A 23,934-nucleotide genomic window follows, 5' to 3' on the forward strand; every position below is an offset into this window, starting at 1 on the left:
GCAGAATCAAGCCAGGGTAGGGGGCTGGCTCCAATTCCTGACTGCGAACATAAGGGCTATTCTTGCAAACAGGGTACTTACACTTTTAGTGGTCTCCAGTCCAAGTGGCGGGCCCTCAGGGTGGCAATGCAGAGCTTTCTATCCTGCCCCCACCTCCCACAACGTGACTTCTTTCTGGAGGTCTCTTCCCCCTCCCCCACAACCAAGAGAGAGATGGCAGGAGGGCAAGTTAATAGGAGAGCTTTTTCTTTAATTTCAACTTTTACGTGATTCTAACCCTCAGGTTAAGGGCTACATACTGTTGATGGGCAAGTTAAAAAAACTCCTGAGCAGAAAATGTTTTTATTCCAAATCTGGAAAAGCCCCAACTTGAGATCAAATAAACCTCTGATAAAGACATTAGGTTTGAGAGTTGCCCAGTTCAGCCTTGGTCCAAGTCATCTTTTCTCCAGTTCTAAGGGTAAGTGGAGGTGAGGGCATGTGAAATCAAACCTGGTAATGTCTTTTGCTCAGAAGTAATTACACGGCTATTAAGGCTATAGTTTCTTCTAAACTGTGCTTTCCTTGCAACTCCATTCAGCTTTTGTGCCTCCTCCCTGGCCCCTCCAGGCCTGTTCCTGCTACTGCTCCCCAGTTAAGAATTGCTTGCCATCCAGGACACTTGGGACTCTCTCACTGGAGGAAAAAAGAACAGTCCTGGCAGTACTTCGGGTATGATGCTGGGTGTCACAGGGAATTGAATCTTGACCTCCCCCCAAGCATAGGAATCAAAGATGGGGGCTAAGGGCCTTTCCTGAGGGCCTCAAAACCTCATCCTAGGAACTGGATTGCCCAAGAGGACCCAGAGTATGGGGTCCTGATGTCAAAAAAATTCTGACATAGCAAACCCTGATTCACTGACCCAATACTTCAGGAAATAGCAGAATCAGCAATTTATGGCATCAGTGTTCCATGTCAGCTGGCCCCAGGGCAAAGACCTGAAATGAAAGAGGCCTAAGAGGGTCAGAGGAACACATTTCACAGCTCAATTCAGTTCTCTTTTGAATAACTTTTCCCAAAAGATCATTGTTAATACCCTGATATTCAATATAAAACAAAAACAAAAGTCGAACCAGGTTTCACAGACAAGGCAGCACCCTTCACAAAGCTCTAGAAGCATTTAGTTTCCCAAAAAGTCAGTGCGCTTATTTGATGATACACACACACACACACACACACACACACACACACACACACACACACACACACAAACATAAAAACCCCTCATGTAACATTTTGGAATGCCTTATAATTAGAAAAGCTGAAATTAAATGCTAAATGTGTGTCAACTACAGATGGAGGGAAGTTTTAACCACATTTGGCAAAATTGGTTCAAAAATGAATAAATTTATAAAAACAACTCTCTTTCTCTAAGAAAAGACCTAATTCCTATCATCAGGATTAAGAACCAGAGATCCAACAGGCATATGCAGCCTATAACTCAGGTATAATGCAAAGAATTACACTATATCTAGTTCTCAATTAACCCCAGGCATCTTCAGTTCTTATAACTGAAGAAAAGTGCAGCTGTGTCTATTCTTGGCTTAACCACAGTTGACAGCTTGGAAACAAAGAAGTAAGAGCCATGATTGGGCAGCCAAGACACCTAAACCAAAGCTTCAGCAGGGAGACCAGTACAGATATAGACCCACAATCAAAGAGATAACTTTATTAGTTTCTTCTACAAGAGACAGTAATATCAACTTTTTTTAAACAGAAATCTCAGGTCATTTGAGAGGCCAAATAGATCCAAAGAAGAAAGATGATAAGCAGTTAAATTAATCAAAAGGCACTACAACACCACCTAAAACCTACTACCACAGTGGTAGTGGGCTAAGGAAGATTAAGCTACAGCAAAATAATCTCATGTTAATGTTACGGATCATAGGGCAGGAATTGAGTTTGCTTCCCAGAAAACTATGGCACAACAATCACTTGGGACCAAGTGGATATTTGGCCAGGAAAAGAAGATCAGGCCAAATGGAAAGGAATAGGGACAAAACAGAATCCAAGTGACAGAATCCAAGCAAAGGGTGATGGATCAGGCTTTTTCCTCCCAAGAATCATTTGCTCTATGGTGGGTTGCTTCTCCTCAGGCTCCTGCCCTAGGGTTTCTCCAGCCTTACAGGGGCTCAGCAACCAGAGCTGGGTTCTGGTTGCACCAGGCTCTTGCATAATTTAGTACAGACTTTTGAGAACTTATCACACATTGCGGGGGATGGGGGGGTGCTGAAGCATTCACATGCAAAGTAGTCTGAGCTTCCCCAAACATATCTGGACACTCTACACAAAGCTTTCCAAAGTCCAACATCTTGGAGCAGCTGAATAGTTAAAGCTGCAAGGCTCACAAGATCAAAGAAGCCAGGATGAGACAATACAGGTAGATAATCCCAGTGGCTAATTTCATTCTATATTTCTCTAACGTATTGGGTTGGCCAAAAAGTTCATTCAGGTTTTCCCATAAGCTGTTAAGGAACAACCCAAATGAACTTTTTGGCCAACACAATAGCAGTAACGCTCATATAACTGATGCGGGATGTAGAAAGCTACACTGCAACAAGCTGGGTCTTCTGCTGGATTTTTCATCAAATACCAAAGAAAAAAACAAGGGGTGGGGCTCACTTTATTTTTGAAAAGCCTCAGGAGTCATTCTATTATAAAGGGACATGGCTGAACAGATAGGAGACAGATTCTCCATTGTGAGTTCTCCTGATGGCTTCCGCGAGGATCATGGAGATGTCAATCACCTAGGAAGGCAAGGGGAGCATCGGGTTAGTATACAGACAGAGATGATTGACTGGTCATTGCAGACACTGATGAGCAGCCCGATGAGGGTCCTTCCTCTTAAGACTGCACTGTGCTGTTTCCCCAAGTAAGCCCACACCAGCTGCTCTTCATACTCACATTTTAAATATAACCAACCACTTAAGAAAGAGTCAAAATGTTAATGGAGGAAACACTCTTGACTCACCAAGGTGGTGGTGGAGCTGGCGTTTAAAAACCAGTTTGAAGGTTTCACATTATATTTGCAGGGGCTGATAGGCAAGAGTGACACACACAAATGGTAAAGCATGGACCTGATGTGCATCACAAACACTGGGAGTCTGTTAAAACACAAAATCCTGGGTTCCATCCTCCAGAGAGTCTGAGGTCAAGCTGTTTGAATTTTTAGACACATGATCCTTCCTTTTGGGTCACAGATCCTGATGGTTAACCCTTGAGAGCAATGGAGGAAATCTTCAGAACCCGCCCAGACACCTAATTCAACACATGTAATCACCTCCTAAATGCTCAGGGGAGTCTTGTTTTGCAAGAATCTCAGTCTCACCTGTATTTTGGAGCAATGCTTCATCTTATCCTCCTGAGGTATGGTATTGGTGACTACTACTGCTTCAAAGCATGCATTATTAATTCGAGAAATGGCTGGGCCAGAAAAGATTCCATGAGTCAGGATAGCATAAACTCTGGTGGCTCCAGCTGAGAGAAGTCTAGAGGAAAAAGGAGAGTGATTAGGAGTAATCTTACTTGTTACTATAAAATTCAAGTTAGTGAAGAGGACTGTTTTAGTCAGCTTGCACTGCCATAACAGAATACCAGACTGGATGACTTAAACTGAATTTTATTTCTCACTTGTTTCTGGAGGTTGGGAAGTCTAAGACCAAGGGGCCAGCAAGGTAGATTTTGTTCTGAGACCTCTTCTCTTGGTTTACTGGTGGCCATCTCGCTATGTGTTTATGTAATCTCTTTGTGTGCAGATCGAGAGGAGGAATGGGGTTGGGAAGAGCTCTCTGGTGTCTCTTCTTATAAGGACACCAATATCATCATGAGGCCCCACCCTCATGCCCTCACCTAAACCTAATTACCTCCCAAAGGTCCCATCTCCAAATACCATCACACTGGGGGTTAGGGTTGAATTTTCGGGTGATACAGTTCAGTCAATAACTACTCTGAATAGGTTTGGATTAGTGTAAAAGGACTGTGGCACAGACAGCTACACTCAACAAAATCTGTCTCTTCTTCTTTCTAGTACACAGCTGGACACTTCCCAGCCTCCCTTGCACAGTTAGGTATGGCCAAGTGATTAATTCTGGCTATCTAAATGTGGACAGATTCTTATAAAAAACTTCCCATGGATGATCCTCCATGCTCTTTTCCCTTTCTGGCTGGCCACAATGGGAATGTTAAAGATGCAGTGCCATAAGACTGAAAGGGGCAAACTTACCATGAACAGGTAAGTTTACTGTGTTAAGGGAGTTGATCTATTATGACCAATTAGCATTATCTTACTAATATGATAAAAGGAGTTTTATAAATGCATACTCTAGGATTCAAGCCAGGAAATCACTCCGCATACAAGTTTTTTTTCAGCGCGTGCACGCGTGCACACACACACACACATACATACATGCATACATACATACATACATACATACATACATATACAATCACACTGGAGAAGAAAATTGCAGCCCACTCCAGTATTCTTGCCTGGAAAATCCCATGGATAGAAGAGCCTGGCAGGCTACAGCCCATGGGGTTGCAAAAGAGTCAGACATGGCTTAGCAACTAAACAACAACATATATATATGAGATTTTTAAAAATAAGAGAAACAATGCTGTCCATAGTGACTTGGATTATAAGCAGTGGGGAGCCACTTACAGTTTTAAAGGAGGCATGAGGGGAATCTAGTTTTAGGAAGATAAGCCAGTGGGGGCAGCAATGTGAAAGATGGACTGGGAGGTAAGAGACTGGTGAATGGCAGCAGAAAACAGGTAAGGTAATTCAGAACAGTGCAGGAAAATGATGAGAAGGAATAAGAATGAAGGAAGTAGCAGCAAAAATGGACAGTCTAGAGGTAAAGCCAAGGTTTTCAGCTTAGATAAAATATAAATATGGGAATATATTTCTGTCTGCTCAGGGCTATGGATTTCTTACCTTAACCTGTTTTAAAGAACTATCAAAAGTAGATTACTCAGGGAATTCCCTGGCAGTTTGGTGGTTAGGACTCCATACACTTTCACTGCTGAGAGGACAGGCTCAATCCCTGGTTGCGGGGAGCTGGCCTGCTCAAGGCCCAAATAGGCCCTGGGAAAAGGCCTTGAAAGAGGCCATTCCCTGTCCCGCCACCCCATGATAAAGTAGTAAAATATTTGCTGGGCCTCCTTTGTTCTTCCTTGAAAAAAACGTAGTAGTGACCTTCACTTAGTAGTTTATTTTGGGAATGCCAAAAACAAGATGTAAGCTTCTGCAATCACTTAAAACAAAGAATTGTATTGATGTGACAGACATCAGATGGCATTTTTTATGAATTATGTTTTCTGCTTGTACTAGTATAAAGGTAGCTGTTTTACTCAATAAAATCGCTGACTTGCCTAAAGAGCATTCAGCCCTCTCGATCCCATCCTTTACTATCATCTTTTTTTTCTCAGGCTTCCGTGTGGTTGCGGTCGGGACTTGTTCATTTTGCCGGCTGGTCCCGGCACCTGGTCAGGAAACTGAGATCCCGCAAGCCGCAAAGTATGGTCAAAAAAAAAGTACAATACTCAGAGAGATGAGATATTTTTTTGGAAATATAGTGGTGATAGTTGCACAACATTGTGACTATAACTAATGTCACTGAATTGTGCACTTAAAAATGATTAAAATGGGGAATTTCCTGGTGATCCAGTGATTAGGACTGTTTTCACCGCTGAGGGCATGGGTTCAATCCCTGGTCAGAGAACTAAAATCCCACAAGCTGTACGACCCTCCCCCAAAAAAGTTAAAATGGCAAATTTCACATTGTATATAGTCTAGCACAATAACAAGGAAAAATAAAACTAAGAAACTCTAGAGAAAAAAAAGTAAGAATACCCGTCAATTTACATGCATTGCAATTCAAGCCTAGGGTGACAAAACAGTCAGTTAAAATTCCCTAAACTGAGTTCCAGAGAGAACCAGCAGGCTTAGGGCAGTCAGATACTACTTTTTCCACATCTAACCCCCAGCCCCACCAGTAGGCACTCACTTGTCAGCTGCATGGCAGATTGTACCACAAGTGTCAGCCATGTCATCCACAAGGATGGCCACACGGTCCTTCACATCTCCTACTAGCACCATGCGGTCCACTTCATTGGCCTTCTTCCGTTCTTTGTGAATCAAGGCAAAGTCCACATTCAATCGGTCTGCAATGGAAGTCACTCTGCAACACAGGATATTCACAGTTAAAACCTCAGTTAAAAACAGTGTGTGTGTGTGTGTGTGTATCTTAAGACAAAGAAAGAAACTAAAGGATGGGCTTATTTTCTAGGTGAGAATACTCCATGAAACTCAACAGGGTTGGAAGAAAGTAACTGTAACTAACTGGCATCACAAATTGGGTTTCATAGACTAATGCCTCCATACTCTAAGATGTAGACTAATGCCACCCACATCCTAAGAGCAGTTTATGAATTATTAGTCAAACTTAAGATTAAAATTCATTCTGGGTTACAGAAGGAGATAGACAACCCTCACCAGTCCCAGGAAGCAGTATAATGAATGCTAGGGCATGTTCATTTACTGGACTGGCAGCAGAAGAGAGAGATACAACTTGGTTAACTAATGCCAGGAGTGTAGATGGTTCCATTATGACATGCGGATGTGGTGAGAAGTGAACCTGAATTTGGTGGGAGAGAAGCAGTACCCAGCCTGTTCTGTTGTGCCCTCATCACACTCCCCTCAGTGATCCACCAACTGTCAACGTCAACTGTACCTGGATACCAAGCTTGGGAGTTCCTTTAATGACTGCTAGAAAGAAAGTTATACCAATTAAGCAGGCAAACTGGGCATTTTGCTGTACAGACCAAAGGATTTCCAAATCAAAACAGAATTATTTTTGCTTGAATTACAAGGTAATACAAACCAGACTAGAAGGTGGGATAGAAGACAAATCTGTCTGGTGACAAAGTACCATGTAATCTATCAATCAGTAATCCATTCAGTGTATGACTGTGCTGCCTGTGACATCTGTGGCCACATTTCACCCTGCCATCTTATGTGTGAAGAGGCTCTGTGCTTTGGGCTTTGTTTTTTAATGTAGTGCTGATCCAACCAAGTATCATGTCCTATTTCCCTTGTGACTACGCTCACATATCTTGAGTTTGTGCAGAATATGGGAGAACCTATGACCATACAATAGAGAACAGACAAGACTTGGACCACAATCTAGGCAGCATCTGCACCTGATCTAAACGACCCATATCCTGTGTGCTCTCCATCCCTACTGTGTGGGCACATAACATCAAGAGTTACCAATCTGCTTGGAATGATTACTTAGATGAGGCAAATGCATGATCACTTAGTTCAAGCATCCTAAGCCATCCATACTCAGTGGCCAACAAACTCAGTGACTGACAAAGTAAAGGGCTCAAAAAAAGCCACTCCCTATATCCTTGAGGGAAGAACTACATGCAAGTCACAACTTCACAGGCATTTCTACCTATTCCCCAAACCCTGCCAAGACAGATGTGATAGCCATTCACTTTGAAAAGATTCCACCACTAAAAGAAAATTACAGGACTTCCCTGGTTAAGAATCTGTCTGCCAATGCAGGGGACACAGATTGGATCCCTGGTTCGGGAAGACTCCACATGCCTCAGGGCAGCTAAGCCCGTGCACCACAACTACTGAACCTGTGCTCCACAAGAGAAGCCACCACAACAAGAAGTCCACACAGCACAACTAGCCCCCACTTGCCACAACTAGAGAAAGCCTGAGAGCAGCAATGAAGACCCAGTACAGTAATAAATAAATAAACAATTTAAAAAAGAAAACAGTAAACAAAATTATGGGGCAATAAACCATCTACTGAAGGCAGTTTTTCTGTACCCAACTTTGGAAAGAAAATTGTGCTTGATTACTTATTTCAAATGAGACTGTTTTCTAAGTCTCTGTGGAAGATGATCTTCACAAGTCTGACAACCACTGTGAGGGGGATGTGTTTTAGGCTCTGTTTCTAGTACTACAGACGGTAACTAGCAACAACAAGGGACTCGCAAAACCATGCATCTGGCTGGAGAATAGAACTCAAGCTCTCAGCTTATCAGTTCTGTTGAAGTTCCTGAAATAAAGAGGTCGTTGAGAAATAGTCATTGAAAATTTGAATGGCTTTTGCAAAGATGTGAATTGGCGTTTCCTAATCATCTGTGTTTTGTAGCTCGTCATTCTATTTCCACAACAAGAAGAACATGTGTCACACTTCTGAATACATTACTAACGAGTGAGCCACTAAGGAAATGAAAAGCTCTTAGTCTGTACCACGTGAGCTGAAGCACTGCAACTGGCAATCCCTGGCAATCAGTTTGTTTCGAATGTTCAGCGCTTGGCTTAAATAAAATCACCACACTTTCTTTTCCATCCTGCTTAGTGTTCTAATTCAAAAGATCAAAATGGTTTAACCAACAACATTAAGAGGTACGTAAAAGCTTGTGCATGAGTGCTAGGTTGCTTCAGTGTGTCCGACTATTTGCGACCCTCTGGACCATAGGCTGCCAGGCTCCTCTGTCCACAGGATTCTCCAGGCAAGAATACTAGAGTGGGTTGCCATGCCCTCCTCTGGGGGATCTTCCCGACCCAGGGATTGAATCCATGTCTCCTGCCTTGAAGGCGGATTCTTTACCCCTGAGCCACAGGGGAAGCCCATGTAAAAGCTTACTTGTTCACTATCATCATGGGTTTTGATAGCAAGTGGCATTCATTAGAAAATCAAATCGCCTCCTCCTCCTGATGGATCATAGTGTTGTTGCTGACCCTGCAGTGCTGAGTCACTGATGGGTGGTTTTGGTCAAGTCCATGATGCCAGAACTATTTCGTGCCCCTCTGCTGCTATCTTATCTTTCAGGCAGTGACTCAGGCCAGTAAGAGAGTGAGTAAAACCATATCCAGCCCATGTCCTAAGCTATCAGAACATCCAAATACTTACAAACTGTTGCTTCTCAGTATATTGTAATCACCTATACTGAAAAAGAATTGGAAAAAGACTTTATACATATGTAGTCTTTATAGTCTTTTTCAGACCACCTTGCTGTATACTTGAAGCTTAACACTGTAAATCAACTATACTTCAAGAAAAGAAAAACTCAGTTCAACAGCAAAAGATCACTTTCTGACACAACTGTCTGAAAACTTTCCCCAGTATGTTGGGAATAATATGAATTTCAACCATACCTCTTTGCTCCTCCAGCATCAGGTGAAACAATTGTGCAGTTCCTCCACTCAGAGATGTTCTCCCTTATCCACTTGAGGACCGCTGGCTCTGCATACAAGTTATCCACTGGGATATCAAAAAAACCCTGCATAAAGAAAGAACCTGAGTCAGTTTGGCTTGTTTTCCTTCTCTTCCATTTACAAACAATGAACACAAAGAGAATAGTAACTTGCCCAAAGAATACTTTACTGGAACATTCACTGATCCAAAAACATGCCCAATGTGGCAGACTGTAAAAGCAGACTCCTAGAGTGTGGGTTGTGCAAGAAAGCCCAGCCACAAAGTGAGCCCCCGGCTAACCCACAACTGACCATAGACACATGAACAAGCTCCTGAGGAAAACAGCCAAGTCCAGCCGAGATCAGAACTACCCAGCCAGTGTGCAGACCCATGGGGTAATACATACTTACTACCTTCTACCACTCAATATTGTGCTGGCTTGTTAAGAGAGCCAAAGCTAACTGGTAAACCAGTTAGAGATGCTATGGTATATAAACCTAGTGGAAGGCATTTATAATAAATGGTCAGATTAACTAGCAGTCAGGAGATCTGTGTTCTAATACTAGTTGCTACAGATTTGTTGTACTTCACAACTAATCTGTCCCTCTTCTATAAAATGGATATATAATCATCTGGCCTGTATCGCACTGAATTCCCAGAAGCCTCCAAAGATAACGATTTCAAAGTCTCTTTAAAAATATCAACTATAAGGTAGTATTCTGCTCCCCAAACTCTTTTAATGCTAGAAAGTAGGCTCCAATATCTATGGTTCTAAATTTAATGATGACAATGTAAGTGTCAGAGCTGGTATTAAAACTCAGACTGATGCCAAAGCCTACTATGCTCTTCCCAGAATCCCAAACTGTCTCCCTGTACGACCAGCCCACATGACTAAGACCATGAATTATACTTCAGGTGAGGATGTTGAAAATGTCATCAATGTCTAGTTTATTTGAGCTGTACTTGGGCAATTTTTGCTTTCCTGTGGTTTTCAGCATTCAGTCCTCTCTTACCCGATGTCTAATCCCTAATAATCCCTAAGCTAATATTTAGCTCCCAATGATACCTGAATTTGAGAAGCATGAAGGTCCATGGTGATAATATGATCAGCGCCTGCTACAGAGAGCATATTTGCAACCAGCTTGGCTGAGATCGGAGCCCGGCTCTAAATGGAGGGAAGCAAAGAGAAAAAAAAGCCAATCTGAAAAACAATTCATTTGCTCAAAAAGCATTTATTTATTGTATACCTACTGTGTTTAAGGCACTGTGCTACCAGAAAATTCATAAAAAGTGACACAGCCACTGATTTTCAGTTCATCACAATCTGGCAAAATTAGGAAGTAGAATATCATTTTTCCAAATCAGGATACATACATCAGAAAAAACCTTCCCAACCTTTCACTTTCTTCATGTACATATTTTCAGCCTATTAAAGTCTTTCCAATGCTCAATTATTTAAATTAGGCAGACTGTATACAAATCTTTTTTGAAAGAACTTAAAATCTCTTTTAAGACACACATACTCAAACCTGTGCAACATCTAACATGTCAACATTTAAAGACACATTAAAGGATGGAAAGTATAGTTTTATTTTTTTAATTACACCACTCCCCTTACTCATCCAGAGGCCAAACTTTCAGTAAACTCAACCCCTTTAAATAACAGGTAAACATACCTGACTGCACCATAAAATAACAAGGCCCATGTCCTACACTCTACTCCTTAGGAGCACTGTATTCTATTGAAATAAAACTATCTGGCCTTCTCCCAGGTATCGTACATATTAATAAAATTTGGGCATCAATTACCATGAACTGGCAAAGTTTTACCTATATGCTTTATCCTCTAATACTCCAAAGAAGGTCAGGTGTGCGTGTGTATTCATGTAACAGACTTCAAGTTATATGAAGAGGTCACAACTATAACCAAGAGGGTACCAGAGGATCTACCAATTTAAAAAAATACTCTACTCCATGGGAGCTGGTGCTTAGTCTTACTGATACAATGAAAAAATAGCACTGAGTTAGCCAAAAGTCACATATGTATGACTGGGATAAAACAGACAGACTGCAAATGTATTGCTTTATACAAACCAATCACACCAATTGTTTTGAAAATCAGGTAATGCCTAAGATAAAAAAATAATATCCTCTAAATATACATTTGATAATTAAGGAAGTTTTTTGACTTTGGGCAAGTGCTCCTGCTTCTCCTGATTTAAGAAAAGAAGAAATAAAAAAAAAAAGAGAGATTCCACTCCTACCTTATCCTTCTTATCCTGCCGGGCATAAGGGAAGCACGGGATGACTGCAGTAACCCGGCTGGCTGAAGCAATCTTGCAGGCATTAATCATAATCAAAAGTTCCATGAGATTGTCATTGATTTCACCGCAGCCACTCTGAACAATGTAGACATCCTCTCCACGAACACTTTCTCCGATTTCCACACTATAGGAAAAGGAAGGACAACAAAAACAGATTTTAAAGCACTATACTGTACATCTACAGTAAAGTCTAAAAAACACACTCCCCCACTAGTATGCTATGAATGGATTACAGGAGATTCCCCTGGAGGAGCCCCTGTACCAGAAACCGTGTACTGCCTGTTTACTCCAGTGTACTATACCTGTTTTTATAGGTGACATGACACGAAAAAATTGGCTAAGGTACTTAGTAATTGGACCATAATTTCAGTAAGCAGGCTGTATCTCATTTCATATGTGTGAATGCAAATTTGATACAGCATCTATGACTGTTAACAATATATAATAAAGGAACCAGAAAGCTCATACAAGGAATGAATCACTACTGTTTTAGAATGATGCCTTCTACAGAAGACCGTACCACGTCTACCACATTGGCAGTTCACTGAACAAATATTAAATGTTCATATGCCAGTCACTGCTCTAGGTGCCAGGGACACGATGATGGAGAACAGATGTGGTCCTTCCCTTCATTCTATGCTAACTGTACTCTGGTCAAATTAGTAAGTCTTATTTTAAAGAATTCCATATAAGTTACTCTAATTATGGAGTAAGGCTATATTTTACTATAAAATGCAAGTTTTCATATTTGTACTTGGATCCTTACCAAGAATAACTTATTAAAAATAATAACCTCAGTGATACCTCAAAGCAACACCATTTCCCCAATTAATCTTGTAGGTGACGCAGGGGAGAGGGGAATGTGTGGGTATATGTACATGCGTGCTTGTGTAGGCAAGTAGATCAGAACAGTTAATAACCTGTACTGATGAAGAGGAAAACTGCAACAGGACATAATTCCATTGTCAGAAGCTGATATCAGAGATAATTATTATTTAAAACTTATTTGTTCTCAATTCAAGTAACAGTTGTAAGGATCCTACTTTTTAAAAGAATGGGGTTACTTTATATTATAAAGCAAGAAAAATAAAAGCAAATGGTAAAAATCAAACCAGAAACCAGTTAGGACAGGATGTTGAAATTCACAGTAGTCCAAACAAAGACGAAAACATATTAGTTTGGGATATCTGGAGATATAAACCTTCAGGCACTGAAAAATGGGCAAAATGAAACCAAAATAAGCAGAAGGAAGAAATCAGACATAAGAGCAGAAACCAATGAAACAGTAAAACAATAAAGAAAAACCACTGAAACAAAAAGCTCTTGGTGGGGGGGGGAATCAATAAAATTGATAAACCTCTAGAAAGGCTGACCTAAAACAATTTTACCAGAGAAGCTTACCAAACATTTAAAGAATTAACATGAATATGGGGGACTTCCCTCATGGTCCAGTGGCTAAGACTCCAAGCCGCCAATGCAGGGGGCCCAAGTTAGATCCCCAGTCAGGGAACTAGATCCCATGTGCCCCAACTAAGACCTGACACAGCCAAATAAATAAATAAATACAAATTGAATTTTGCATAATCTTTTCAAGAAAATGGATGAGAATACTTCGCAACTCATTTTATGAGGCCAGTATTACCCAGATACCAAAGCCAGACAAAGGCAATATATAAAAAAAGAAAACTGCAGAGGAGGAGGAAGACAAAAACGGGTGTGGTTGTAACAGGACAACAGGAAGGATCCTTGCAATGACAGAATGGTTTTTTTTTTCCTTGACTCTATCAATGTCAATATCATGGTGGTTGCAACAGCCAAGAAAACTACAGTTTGGAAAAACTAGAGTTGGGAACCTTGGGAAAACTGCATAATGGGTACACAGGATCTCTCTGCGTTATTTCTTACAATTCCATGCTAACCTACAATGACTTCAAAATTCGATTTTAACAAAACCTGTATTATTATACCTTGTGTATACTTGAGTAAATTACTGCAGCCCTCAGTGAAAGCTGAGGTCATAAAGTACTGGGTTGGCCAAAAAGTTCATTTGGGTTTTTCTGTAACATTCTATGGAAAGAACTTTTTGGCCAGTCCAATATATCTAAAAACAGGCACTTCTGTAATAAGTCAAAAGAAACTAGTCCGATTGTATTAATATTTTCTGAGAAATGGGTTCTAGTTTGAGGTTAACTTGAGAAGTAGCTCATCTGGAAAAATATTTTCTCCCTAGTTTACTAGGCATCAGTCAAACCGTCTTCCTTTACATTCCTTGAATTCACCCTTTCCCACCTTTGCACACATATTCCCACAATCTGGAATGTTCTTCCTACAACTAACTCATTAATTTCTTAGGTCTCCAATCAAAATATCATTTCTGACCATCTTAATACAAGTAACTTACCTAAGAACCGATAAGATTAAAAATGACTTTAAAAATATCAACCAATTGTACTGTGAACCTTATTTGCATACTAATTCAAGTAACTGTTGAAAAAAAACCACATTACTGTTAATTTGTTTTAGGCAAGAAAATGGTATTGTGGTCAATGAAATGTATGCCAATGATATGACAGAATATCGAGGTTTGCTTCAAAATAATCCAATTATGGGGAGTATGGGGAGGGGGAATATTAGATGAAACAAGATTAGCCATGAATTGATAACTGCTGAACCGGGTGATCAATTCTTCAATTCTTCGGCACTCAGGTTTCTTTATAGTCCAACTCTCACAACCATACATGACTACTGGAAAAACCATAGCTTTGACCAAATGGACCTTTCTTGGCAAAGTAATTTCTCTGCTTTTTAATATGCTATCTAGGTTGGTCATAGCTTTTCTTCCAAGGAGCAAGTGTCTTTTAATTTCATGGCTGCAATCACTATCTGCAGTGATTTTGGAGTCCAAGAAAATAAAGTCTCTCACTGTTTCCGTTGTTTCCCCATCTATTTTCCATGAAATGATGGGACCAGATGCCATGATCTTAGTTTTCTGAATGTTGAGTTTTAAGCCAGCTTTTTCATGCTCCTCTTTCACTTTCATCAAGAGGCTCTTTAGTTCTTCACTTTCTGCCATAAGGGTGGTGTCATCTGCATATCTGCATATCCATATTGATATTTCTCCCGGCAATCTTGATTCCAACTTGTGCTTCATCCAGCCCAGCATTTCTCATGATGTACTCTACATATAAGTTAAATAAGCAGGGTGACAACATACAGCCTTGACATACTCCTTTTTCTATTTGGAACCAGTCTGTTGTTCCATATCCAATTCTAAATGTTGCTTCTTGACCTGCATACAGATTTCTCAGAAAGGTCAGGTGGTCTGGTATTCCCATCTCTTTAAGAATTCTCCAATTTGCTGTGGTGTTGGAGAAGACTCTTGAGAGTCCCTTGGACTGCAAGGAGATCCAACCAGTCCATCCTAAAGCAGATTGGTCCTGGGTATTCACTGGAAGGACTGATGCTGAAGCTGAAACTCCAATACTTTGGCTACCTGATGTGAAGAACTGGCTCATTGGAAAAAACCCTGACGCTGGGAAATATTGAGGGCAGGAGGAAAGGGGATGACAGAGGATGAGATGGTTGAATGGCATCACTGACTTGATGGACATGAGTCTGAATAAGCTCCGGGAGTTGGTGATGGATAGGGAAGCCTGGGGTGCTGCAGTCCATGGGGTCCAAAGTCAGACATGACTGAGCGACTAAACTGAACTGAACTGGGTAATGGGTGCAAGGCAGGAAGATCATTTATTCTCTCTACTTCTGCATGTTTGTTTGAAATGTTCTATAACTGAGTTAAATAAATAAAGTGACTCTCCCCAGTTATTCTCTCATTATCCTGGTTATTCTTTTCAGAACACATCACAATTTCTCATCACCTTATTTTTTATGCACTTGTTTATCTGTCACCCTCACTAGAACGCAAGCCAGCTCCATGAAGGCAGGAACCGGATCTGTCATGCCCAACCGGCCAGTGCCAATAACACAAAGAATGAATGAATGAGTGAATGAATGAATACCACTCAGGATTAGGATGCCCCTTGAATCTGCTCACTTTAAAGCAGAATATGAACCTTCTGCAGGCCTGCTGTTGTGAATTCAGAAGACTGTTGATTGTCCCTCACAAACTAACTCACCTCACACTAGAGGTAAGTGGGCCCAACATGTTTCTTCAAAAGGTTTTGACAGATCTGCTCATCCCTTGAACAGATACTCAGCTGACAGATATTTAATTTGGGGTGGAACTACAACCTGATGAGTTCACCAGGATTCGATGGCTACAAAGAATTTTATGGTGGGATCCTGAAAGTGATGCCAAGCAACATAATGAGCCAAACATCAATTTTGTGGACCCTGAGACATAGTTGGACAGACATCTATTAATCACCAAGATCAGCCTTAAGAAACAACTAAAGTGGGCTTCCCTGGTGGCTCAGTGGTAAAGAATCCGCCTGTCAATGCAGGAGACTTGAGTTTGATCTGAAAAGACCCCACATGGGGTGGAGCAACTAAGTCCACACATACAACCATTGAGCCTGTGCTCTAGAGCCCACAAGCCACAACTATTGTGCCCATGTGCTGAAACTGCTGAAGCTGCAAACCCTAGAGCCCATGCTCTGCCACCGCAATGAGAAGCCTGTGCACCACAACTAGAGAAAAGCCCACACAGCAACGAAGACCCAGCAGTCAAAAATAATAAATTTTAACAATTATTTTTTAAAAAAGGCAACTAAAGGGACTTCCCTGGTGGTCCACACTCCCAATGCAGGGAGCCCAGGTTCGATCCCTGGTCAGGGAACTAGATCCTCCATGGCACAACTAAAGATCCCACATGCTGCAAGGAAGATTGAACATCCTGTGTGCCACAACTAAGACCCGGGGCAATCAAATAAATATTTTTAAAAAAGAAAGAAAGAAACAACTAAATCTGTCGGCAATGTCAACTACGCTAATGCCAAAATTGCTTTTGGGAGACGTTGTTCTAAATTCAAATGCACAGGCAGGAGGGGACCAGAGAAAGCTTCCTGGAAGAACAACTTGCGTGTTGTCCAAAAGTAGGCCCGAGAGCACTACTGTCCAATAGGGGAGTCACTGGCCTCGTGTGGTTATTGAGCACTTGGATGTGGCTAGTGCAACTGAGGAAGGGAACTGAGATGTGAAGTAATATTAATACCGTATCTTTCTGTGAAGACAGTAAAAATTTTTTAAATTGACTACATGTTACCTTAAAAAAAAAAACCACTCACATGGGTAGAATTCAGTAACACCTTGTGGAGCTAAGACTGCTCTCAAGTTCCTCACTAAGGTGGGCCCAAACAAGAGGCCGATGGAGTTTCAAGGTACTTCCAAATCTCCTTTACTAACCCTGCCTGCCTTTTGAGAGGTTCCAGGCTAAGAGTCCCTTCTATGCTTTATGGTGCACAACTCTATGGTCCTGACAAAGTAGTATTTCAAATATCTGAGCAACTTGAAAACTCAAGAAAATTTTAGTCCTGCCCACTGTCATCCCCACTACATCACCTCCTTGTCCAAGACCAAGCCCTCCACTTCTCTGGGGGAGAATCAAAGTCAGGCATATTGGCTGCCCATAAAAGCAAATTGTATCTTCCATATCTGGTATAGGAAGCCTATGGCTCTTGTTTGAGTCAAGAACACTTGAGAATCATCTGTGCTCCATTCACTCACCAGTCAGACTGCTGGATTAGGAGCCAGGAAAGAGCAGTTTGACAACTGATCTAAGACAGTATACATTGACATTGACATTGAAATCGCTCAGTCCTGTCTGACTCTTTGCGACCCGATGGACTGTAGCCTACCAGGCTCCTCCGTCAATGGAATTTTCCAGGCAAGAGTACTGGAGTGGGTTGCCATTGCCTTCTCCATAGACAGTATAAGGGACAGGCTAATTATCTACTACCCTAAAGCTGTCTTTTTATCAAATAAGGCCAGAAAGCAACATACCTAACACCATGGTGGCTTATCTCTTTTTTACAAATGCCTCCACTATCAAAGTGAATATAAAAAATTGCTTACATTGTTAATTATGTTACTGGGTATCATTATTTAAGGATCCCACCCCAAAAATTCATAGAATTCTGTGTCTGGAAGTAGTATCTAAAGATTTTTATGAAAATAAAAATTACATAATTTACTGTACAAGCCTTTATGCCTTTATCCCTTTGGCTGCCAGGAAGCCAAGGGATACAGTTAAAGTAACACTAAATAAACTTCAGTAATCACTTTATGCCAAATTCTTCACATAGTGACTATAGTCCTTTGTTCTAATAGGCTTCTGTTGTACCTATCTAACTTTTTGTATCTGTGAGTACCACGAAACACTAAATCCTTTCTTGAAAGCAGGCAAGGTATTAATTACAAAATTAAATTTTCACTGCCAACTTGTACCATTTTTGTATTACATCACCTAAGGTTAATCAACCAACAGTGCGGCCATTTCCCAAAGCCAAACTTAGGACTAGCATTTACCCTTCAAGCATAGAAGGATGTTATGACCAGACATGCATTTAATAACTAGAAAAAGTTATTTAACTATATTAAAAATAAAAGCAGCACATGTAAATTAGGACACTGTCCTTGTTTTACTGTATGCAATTCCAATCTCACTAATCAAGACCAATCTTTTCCTCCAGTTAGTACTGTGATGTACTTTCATAAAGTCTTTTTAAAAAGCCCATGAACTACACTTAGATTATACAGCTTGGTCAATAAACAGTTCAATGAATCCTCAAAAAACCTTAATATTATTCTTATGCTTTCCTCCAAGTCTCAGAGATAATAAGTTAGGCAGTGATGTATGGCAGAAGAATTTGATGGTGTGCCTGAAAGCTGTTTGCTTTTAAACCAGGTAGGAAGACCTGGTTTAGCAACTGAAAGGTAACACTTCTTGTTCTTTCCCTCTAGCTAATGGCTGCTGCTGCTGCTAAGTTGCTTCAGTCCTGTCCAACTCCATGCAACCCCATAGAAGGCAGCCCACCAGGCTCCTCCGTCCCCGGGATTCTCCAGGCAAGAATACTGGAGTGGGTTGCCATTTCCTTCTCCAATGTATGCATGCATGCTACATCGCCTCAGTCGTGTCCAACTCTGTGAGACCCTATGGACAGCAGCCCATCAGGCTCCTCCATCCACAGGATTCTCCAGGCAAGAATACTGGAGTGGGTTGCCATTTCCTTCTCCTAGCTAATGGCATGTCCTCCAAACTGGCTTTGGGACAGTGATTCTCTCAGCTGTTCTGGGGAGGCCATATGACTAGCTCCATCCATTCCATTTAAACACAAAACAGATAATAAAGTGAATTTGAAAGTGCCTTGTGATTGGTGGTATTTTTAAGAAAATCTCAAGAACTTAGATGGGTGCTGGCACATGCAAAACACAGGGGATTAACTATAGGAAAATCCTAGGCAACCAAGGTTAGTCACCCCCCTTTCAGCCTATCTAGAGTAACCAAATAAAATAAAGTTATTTAACAATATTGAAGAGAATTGAGTCCAAACATTCAGTACATATCTTATTGCCTTTTCATACTGTTCATGGGGTTCTCAAGGCAAGGTTACTGAAGTGGTTTGCCATTCCCTTCTCCAGTGGACTACATTCTGTCATTGGAAAAGCCCCTGATGCTGGGAAAGATTGAAGGGAGGCGGAGAAGGGGACGATAGAGGATGAGATGGTTGGATTGCATCACCGACTCAATGGACATGAGTCTGAGCAAGATCCGGGAGTTGGTGATGGACAGGGAAGCCTGGCGTGCTGTAGTTCATGGGGTCGCAAAGAGTTGGACATGACTGAGTGACTGAACTGATTTAGTACATATAATAAGAAAAGATAACAGACCCAGGGGACTTCCCTGGTGGTTCAATGGTTAAGAATCTGCCTTCCAATGTAGGGAGTGCAGGTTAGATCCCTGGTTGGGGAACTAAGATCACATGTGCAGCAAGGCAACTAAGCCCACGCACCACAACAAAGAGCCTGCATGCTGCAACTAAGACCTGAAGCAGCCAAAATATTTTTGAAAAAGAAAGAAACAGAATCACAAAGAACCAACTAGTGGTTACCAATGAAGAAGGGAAAGGGGGGAAGATAAGGGTAGGAGATTAAGAGTACAAACTACTATGTATAAAATAAAGCTAAAAGGATATGTAGTATAAACAGGGAATATAGCCAACATTTTATAATAACTATAAATGGACTATAACATTTAAAAATTGTTTATCACTTTGTTGTACACCTGAAACATTATATAAATATTGCATGTCAACTACACCTCAGGTAAAAAGTTTAATACATTCAGAAGTTCCAAAAGCCAGATAAATATTGTCTCAGCAAAAAAATTAAAGAACTTGCCCCAAAAGTGGGCAAATTACCCTCTGAATCTTAGTTCCTTCATCCATAAAATGGGGATTGTAAGAGTAATTTCTTACAGCAGTGTTGAGGGGATTAAATGTGAAATGTGTATAAAGTACTCAACATAGGAACTAGCACATTTTATGCACTCACTATTTATTATTATTAATATCACCATTACTAATAGCAGAAACTTGTTCAACTTTTTTGGAGATCAATTTGGCAATAAGTATTAAAAAGCCTGAAAAGTAGTGTATACCCTTTAACCTAGTAATTCTAGAGATCCAGGAGTTTTCATATAAAAGCATAAGATCAAAAATTATAAATACTGAATAGGGATTTGGTGATCTAAAATTACAGTAAAATCAAGACAAGACTGTACAACTATTTAAAACAATGGAGACTAAATATTAAGGGCAGAAACTATTCAAAATATAGTGCTGAGTGAAGAAAGCTATAAACAATATGCCATACTTTTTTGAAACAGTATATAAACACACAAACACCTGGAAGGTCATAAACTGAAATGTGACAGTTTATCTTGGGTGGTAGAATTATTCGGGACATCTTTTATCCTGTATTTCCCACATTTTTTGCAACACCATCACCATCCCTTACCAACACTGAGAATCTGTTAAGACAATGTTCTAAGAATTTTGCTCCCATCTCATTTAATCATCACAAAAAGACTCTAAAAAACATGTATGCTCAGTCATGTCTGACTCTTTGAGACCCCCATGGACTGTAGCCTGCCAGGCTCCTGTGTCCATGGGATTTTCCACGCAAGAATACTGGAGTGGGTTGCTATTTCCCCCTCCAAGGGTTTTTCCCAACCCAGGGATGGAATCTGAGTCTCCTGCATTGACAGCTGGATTCTCTACCACTGAGCCACCTGGGAAGGCTAAATTTATTGTTTTATAGTTTTATAGAGCCATTCCCTTCTCCAGGGGACCTTCCTGACCCAGGGATCAAATCTAGGTCTCCCACATTGCAGACAGATTCTTTACTGTCTGAGCCACACCACCACTCTGGGTAGATAATATTTTACAGGTGATATTACTGAGGCAAAGAAAGGCTTAGGATTCAAATCCAGCTTCTCTGATTCCAGAGCCTGAACCTTCAACCTCTCTCATAGCTATTTGTGTGCCATACACCCACATATATGTTATGCATGTTTCTCCTTAAAAACTGGACAGCAGGAACTCCCTGCTGGCACAGTGGTTAAGAGATTCTGCCTGCCAATGCAGGGGACATGGGTTTGATCCCTCCTGGGAAGATTCCACACGCCACGAGGCAACTAAGCCCATGTGCCACAACTACTGAGCCCATGTTCTAGATCTCGGGAGCTGCAACTACTGAGTCTATGTGCCCCAACTACTGAAGTCCTTCTCTGACAGGCCTTCTCAAGACAAGCCACCATAATGAGAAGTCTGTTCACAGCAATGAAGAGTAGTCCCCCCCCTCCCCTGCCAACTACTACTCATTGCAAATAGAAAAAGCCCACTCACAGCAAGGAAGACCCAGTGCAACCAAAAATTAATTAATTAAAAAAAACCGGACAACAAAGGATGATCCTGACTTCAGGAGAAAACTACTCAAGAGAGCATCAACCCCTGAGATTGTGCCAAATTGCAGCAAAACAGCCTCATCTGAGGATGGGCTATGCAGTTCACCATCTGATGACCCACAGCACCCACTGTGGGTAGGTGCTATCCTGCCCATGACCTTTAGATCCCAGAGTCAGAGCAGCAATTACCACTTCTGCAGTGCAGAAAAGCCAAAGGCTGGGGGAGGGAGGTGAGGGGAAGCTCCATAGGCAACATATTCGATTATGTTCAATGAAGATTTCCGAACATCTAAGGAGCCAAAAAGCTAATGATTAAGCCAGAAACAAGGCAACCTAACCAGTCAGCAATTTTCCACATTGGGCTTAATCTTATCCAATGCTTCCAAGCATGTTACTGTCTGGTTATTTAAAAATGAAATCAGCCTTTTAGCTCAGGGAAGTAGATTGGGACTCCAGATAATTTCAGAGAAATCAATCAGTAGACCACTAAATTGTTCTCCTCCTCCCCTCTCCCAATTTATCCTCAGGTTGTGATGTGCTGCACTAGGCAGAGGGTGCATAGGGAAAATAAAGTCTTTGTATTTTTCCTGGAAGCATAGAAAAAAGATTTACTAGTCACAGTTCTCTAGGGAACCAAAAAAAAACCCTCCAAATGAAAATCATTCTGGTCCCCTAGCTATACTGCCACTTGCAAAGTCTGGTCCTGTTTTATTATAGCCCGTGAGTCATAATGGTGTGTTAGCAGCTTCGCTAACCTTTTGACTAAGGTATTGTCTGGTTACAGATGGCATCAGGGCTTAACCATCATTTGCATCACAACCAATGGCATGATGATCAAGCATCCAGAAGGAAGCTGTCCACTACAGATGAATGCTTTTACCAGTAGGGTCTACAAAGGACAGGGGAAGTTAGACACTTTGGGAAGAGAAAAGGAAAACAAAAGCACTTAGGAAAAAATGTTCAAGGCAATCTTCACTTATTTAACTGACTCATTAGGTTTGGTGTAACTTTCCCCTTAATAGAGGACTGCCTGTGGGTACTGCTCTGATTTGATCAACAAAACAGGGTAACAACAAAACACAGAAAAACACTTATCAGAACCAGAAGATTCTAGAATTAGATGGAAGTGGTACTGAAAGGATTTGGTGACCAAGTTATCTCTAAGATGGCCCCAAGGTTCAGAAGCATGGTGGAAGTGGGGGGAGGGAGCAAGTTTAATCAGCAAAGCAATGAAAAAAAAATAAATTCATTGCAATGAATTCAATGCAATGAATTCATTGCATTTCCAGCCTTCCACTCCATTATCTTTCTTCTATTATCTTAATATTCAGGGATAAAAATGTTTCTTAAATCCCCCACACATTAGAAGTGGGCAAGTTCAGGATAGACTTTGGTACTGAAAAATATGCTTTTGCACTGTTTTACCAACAGCTACGCTTGGGAAGATCAAGGATTCCAGAATTAAGGTTCCCTATTATTTTCTGAATGGCTCAAACCAAGATGCTGGCAATCGGGATGCAGTTAATGCATCATTTTATTCAAGCGACTAGACTTTACTTCGAGTTTAAAGATGTGAAAATTCAACACTTGCCAATCTAAGGAAGTCCTCAGTATTAATTTTGGCGCCCTCAGCACACAATGTCAAGTTTCCTCAACAGGAAATCCGACCAACACGGTTTTGCATTGAAAAGCTGCTTCTCAGACATTAGGAGAAACACCACGAGGGCTCAGTACGCAGTAGGATCTCCCAGGCGAGCCGGTCTAACAGCAGAAGAGAAGCCTGTCTGGATGGCTCAACAGCTAAGCGGTAAAGCCACGTGTCTCCACCGCGGAGCCTAGGCGTTTTCCCCCTCAAGCCGCTCTAGGAAGCCACCATCCCCGCGTTGGGTCCTCTGGCCCTTGGCTTCAAACACAGTAGCTAAGCCTCCTACTCCATCTTGACTCCACCCCACCGCACGGTGAGAATGAGCGTGACCCTCCCGCGAGAGGTAAAATAACGGAAACAGCCCGTGAGGCACGCTCGTCACAGAGCTGCCCCTTCCACCCCAAACCCGGCCCTTTGGAACTCACGCTGTGACCTCACCACCTCCCCCACCCTCGGTTGCCCTGGCCTCTCGGGCAGGTGAGGCCGGTCGGCGTCCCAACTTCATCCTCACCAGGTCTCCTGGTTGCTGAATTTCTTAGTCACCACCTTGCCCAGTTCCAGGCCCAGGCGGTCGGCAATCTTCTGGGATAGGTCCTGGTGGGAGCTGCCGCTGAAGATTTTGATATTCGGCATCTTGGCCAAGTACCCTAGGCTCTCTTTGCTTAACGATCACTGCTGCTGCCGCCGAGACCCGAACCGAGTCGGCCCAGAGACTCAGTGCTAAGCACTCGCGTCTCTACTCCGCCATCTTACATTCCCGCCCGGTGCACGGCT

At 41.6% G+C, this 23,934-nt stretch overlaps 1 protein-coding gene across 2 annotated transcripts; it reads right to left on the reverse strand.

Annotated features, from left to right (window-relative positions):
- Positions 1-220: 220 nt before the first annotated feature.
- On the reverse strand, positions 221-23,934 carry PRPS1 (phosphoribosyl pyrophosphate synthetase 1). Of its 2 annotated transcripts, XM_065914773.1 has the most exons (8): positions 23,672-23,934; positions 11,531-11,714; positions 10,333-10,431; positions 9,227-9,351; positions 6,048-6,221; positions 3,368-3,527; positions 2,662-2,786; positions 221-977 (listed from the first exon to the last, which is right to left on the reverse strand). In XM_065914773.1, exons 1-7 carry the CDS (start codon positions 23,791-23,793, stop codon positions 2,694-2,696), a joined length of 957 nt encoding a protein of 318 aa, XP_065770845.1. In that variant the 5' UTR covers positions 23,794-23,934; the 3' UTR covers positions 221-977; positions 2,662-2,693. The 2 variants fall into 2 exon arrangements, with proteins under 2 accessions (XP_065770845.1, XP_065770843.1); XM_065914771.1 differs by lacking the exon at positions 221-977 and having other exon boundaries at positions 1,685-2,786.

Source organism: Muntiacus reevesi, chromosome X (assembly GCF_963930625.1).
Source record: "Muntiacus reevesi chromosome X, mMunRee1.1, whole genome shotgun sequence".
NCBI lineage: Eukaryota > Metazoa > Chordata > Mammalia > Artiodactyla > Cervidae > Muntiacus > Muntiacus reevesi.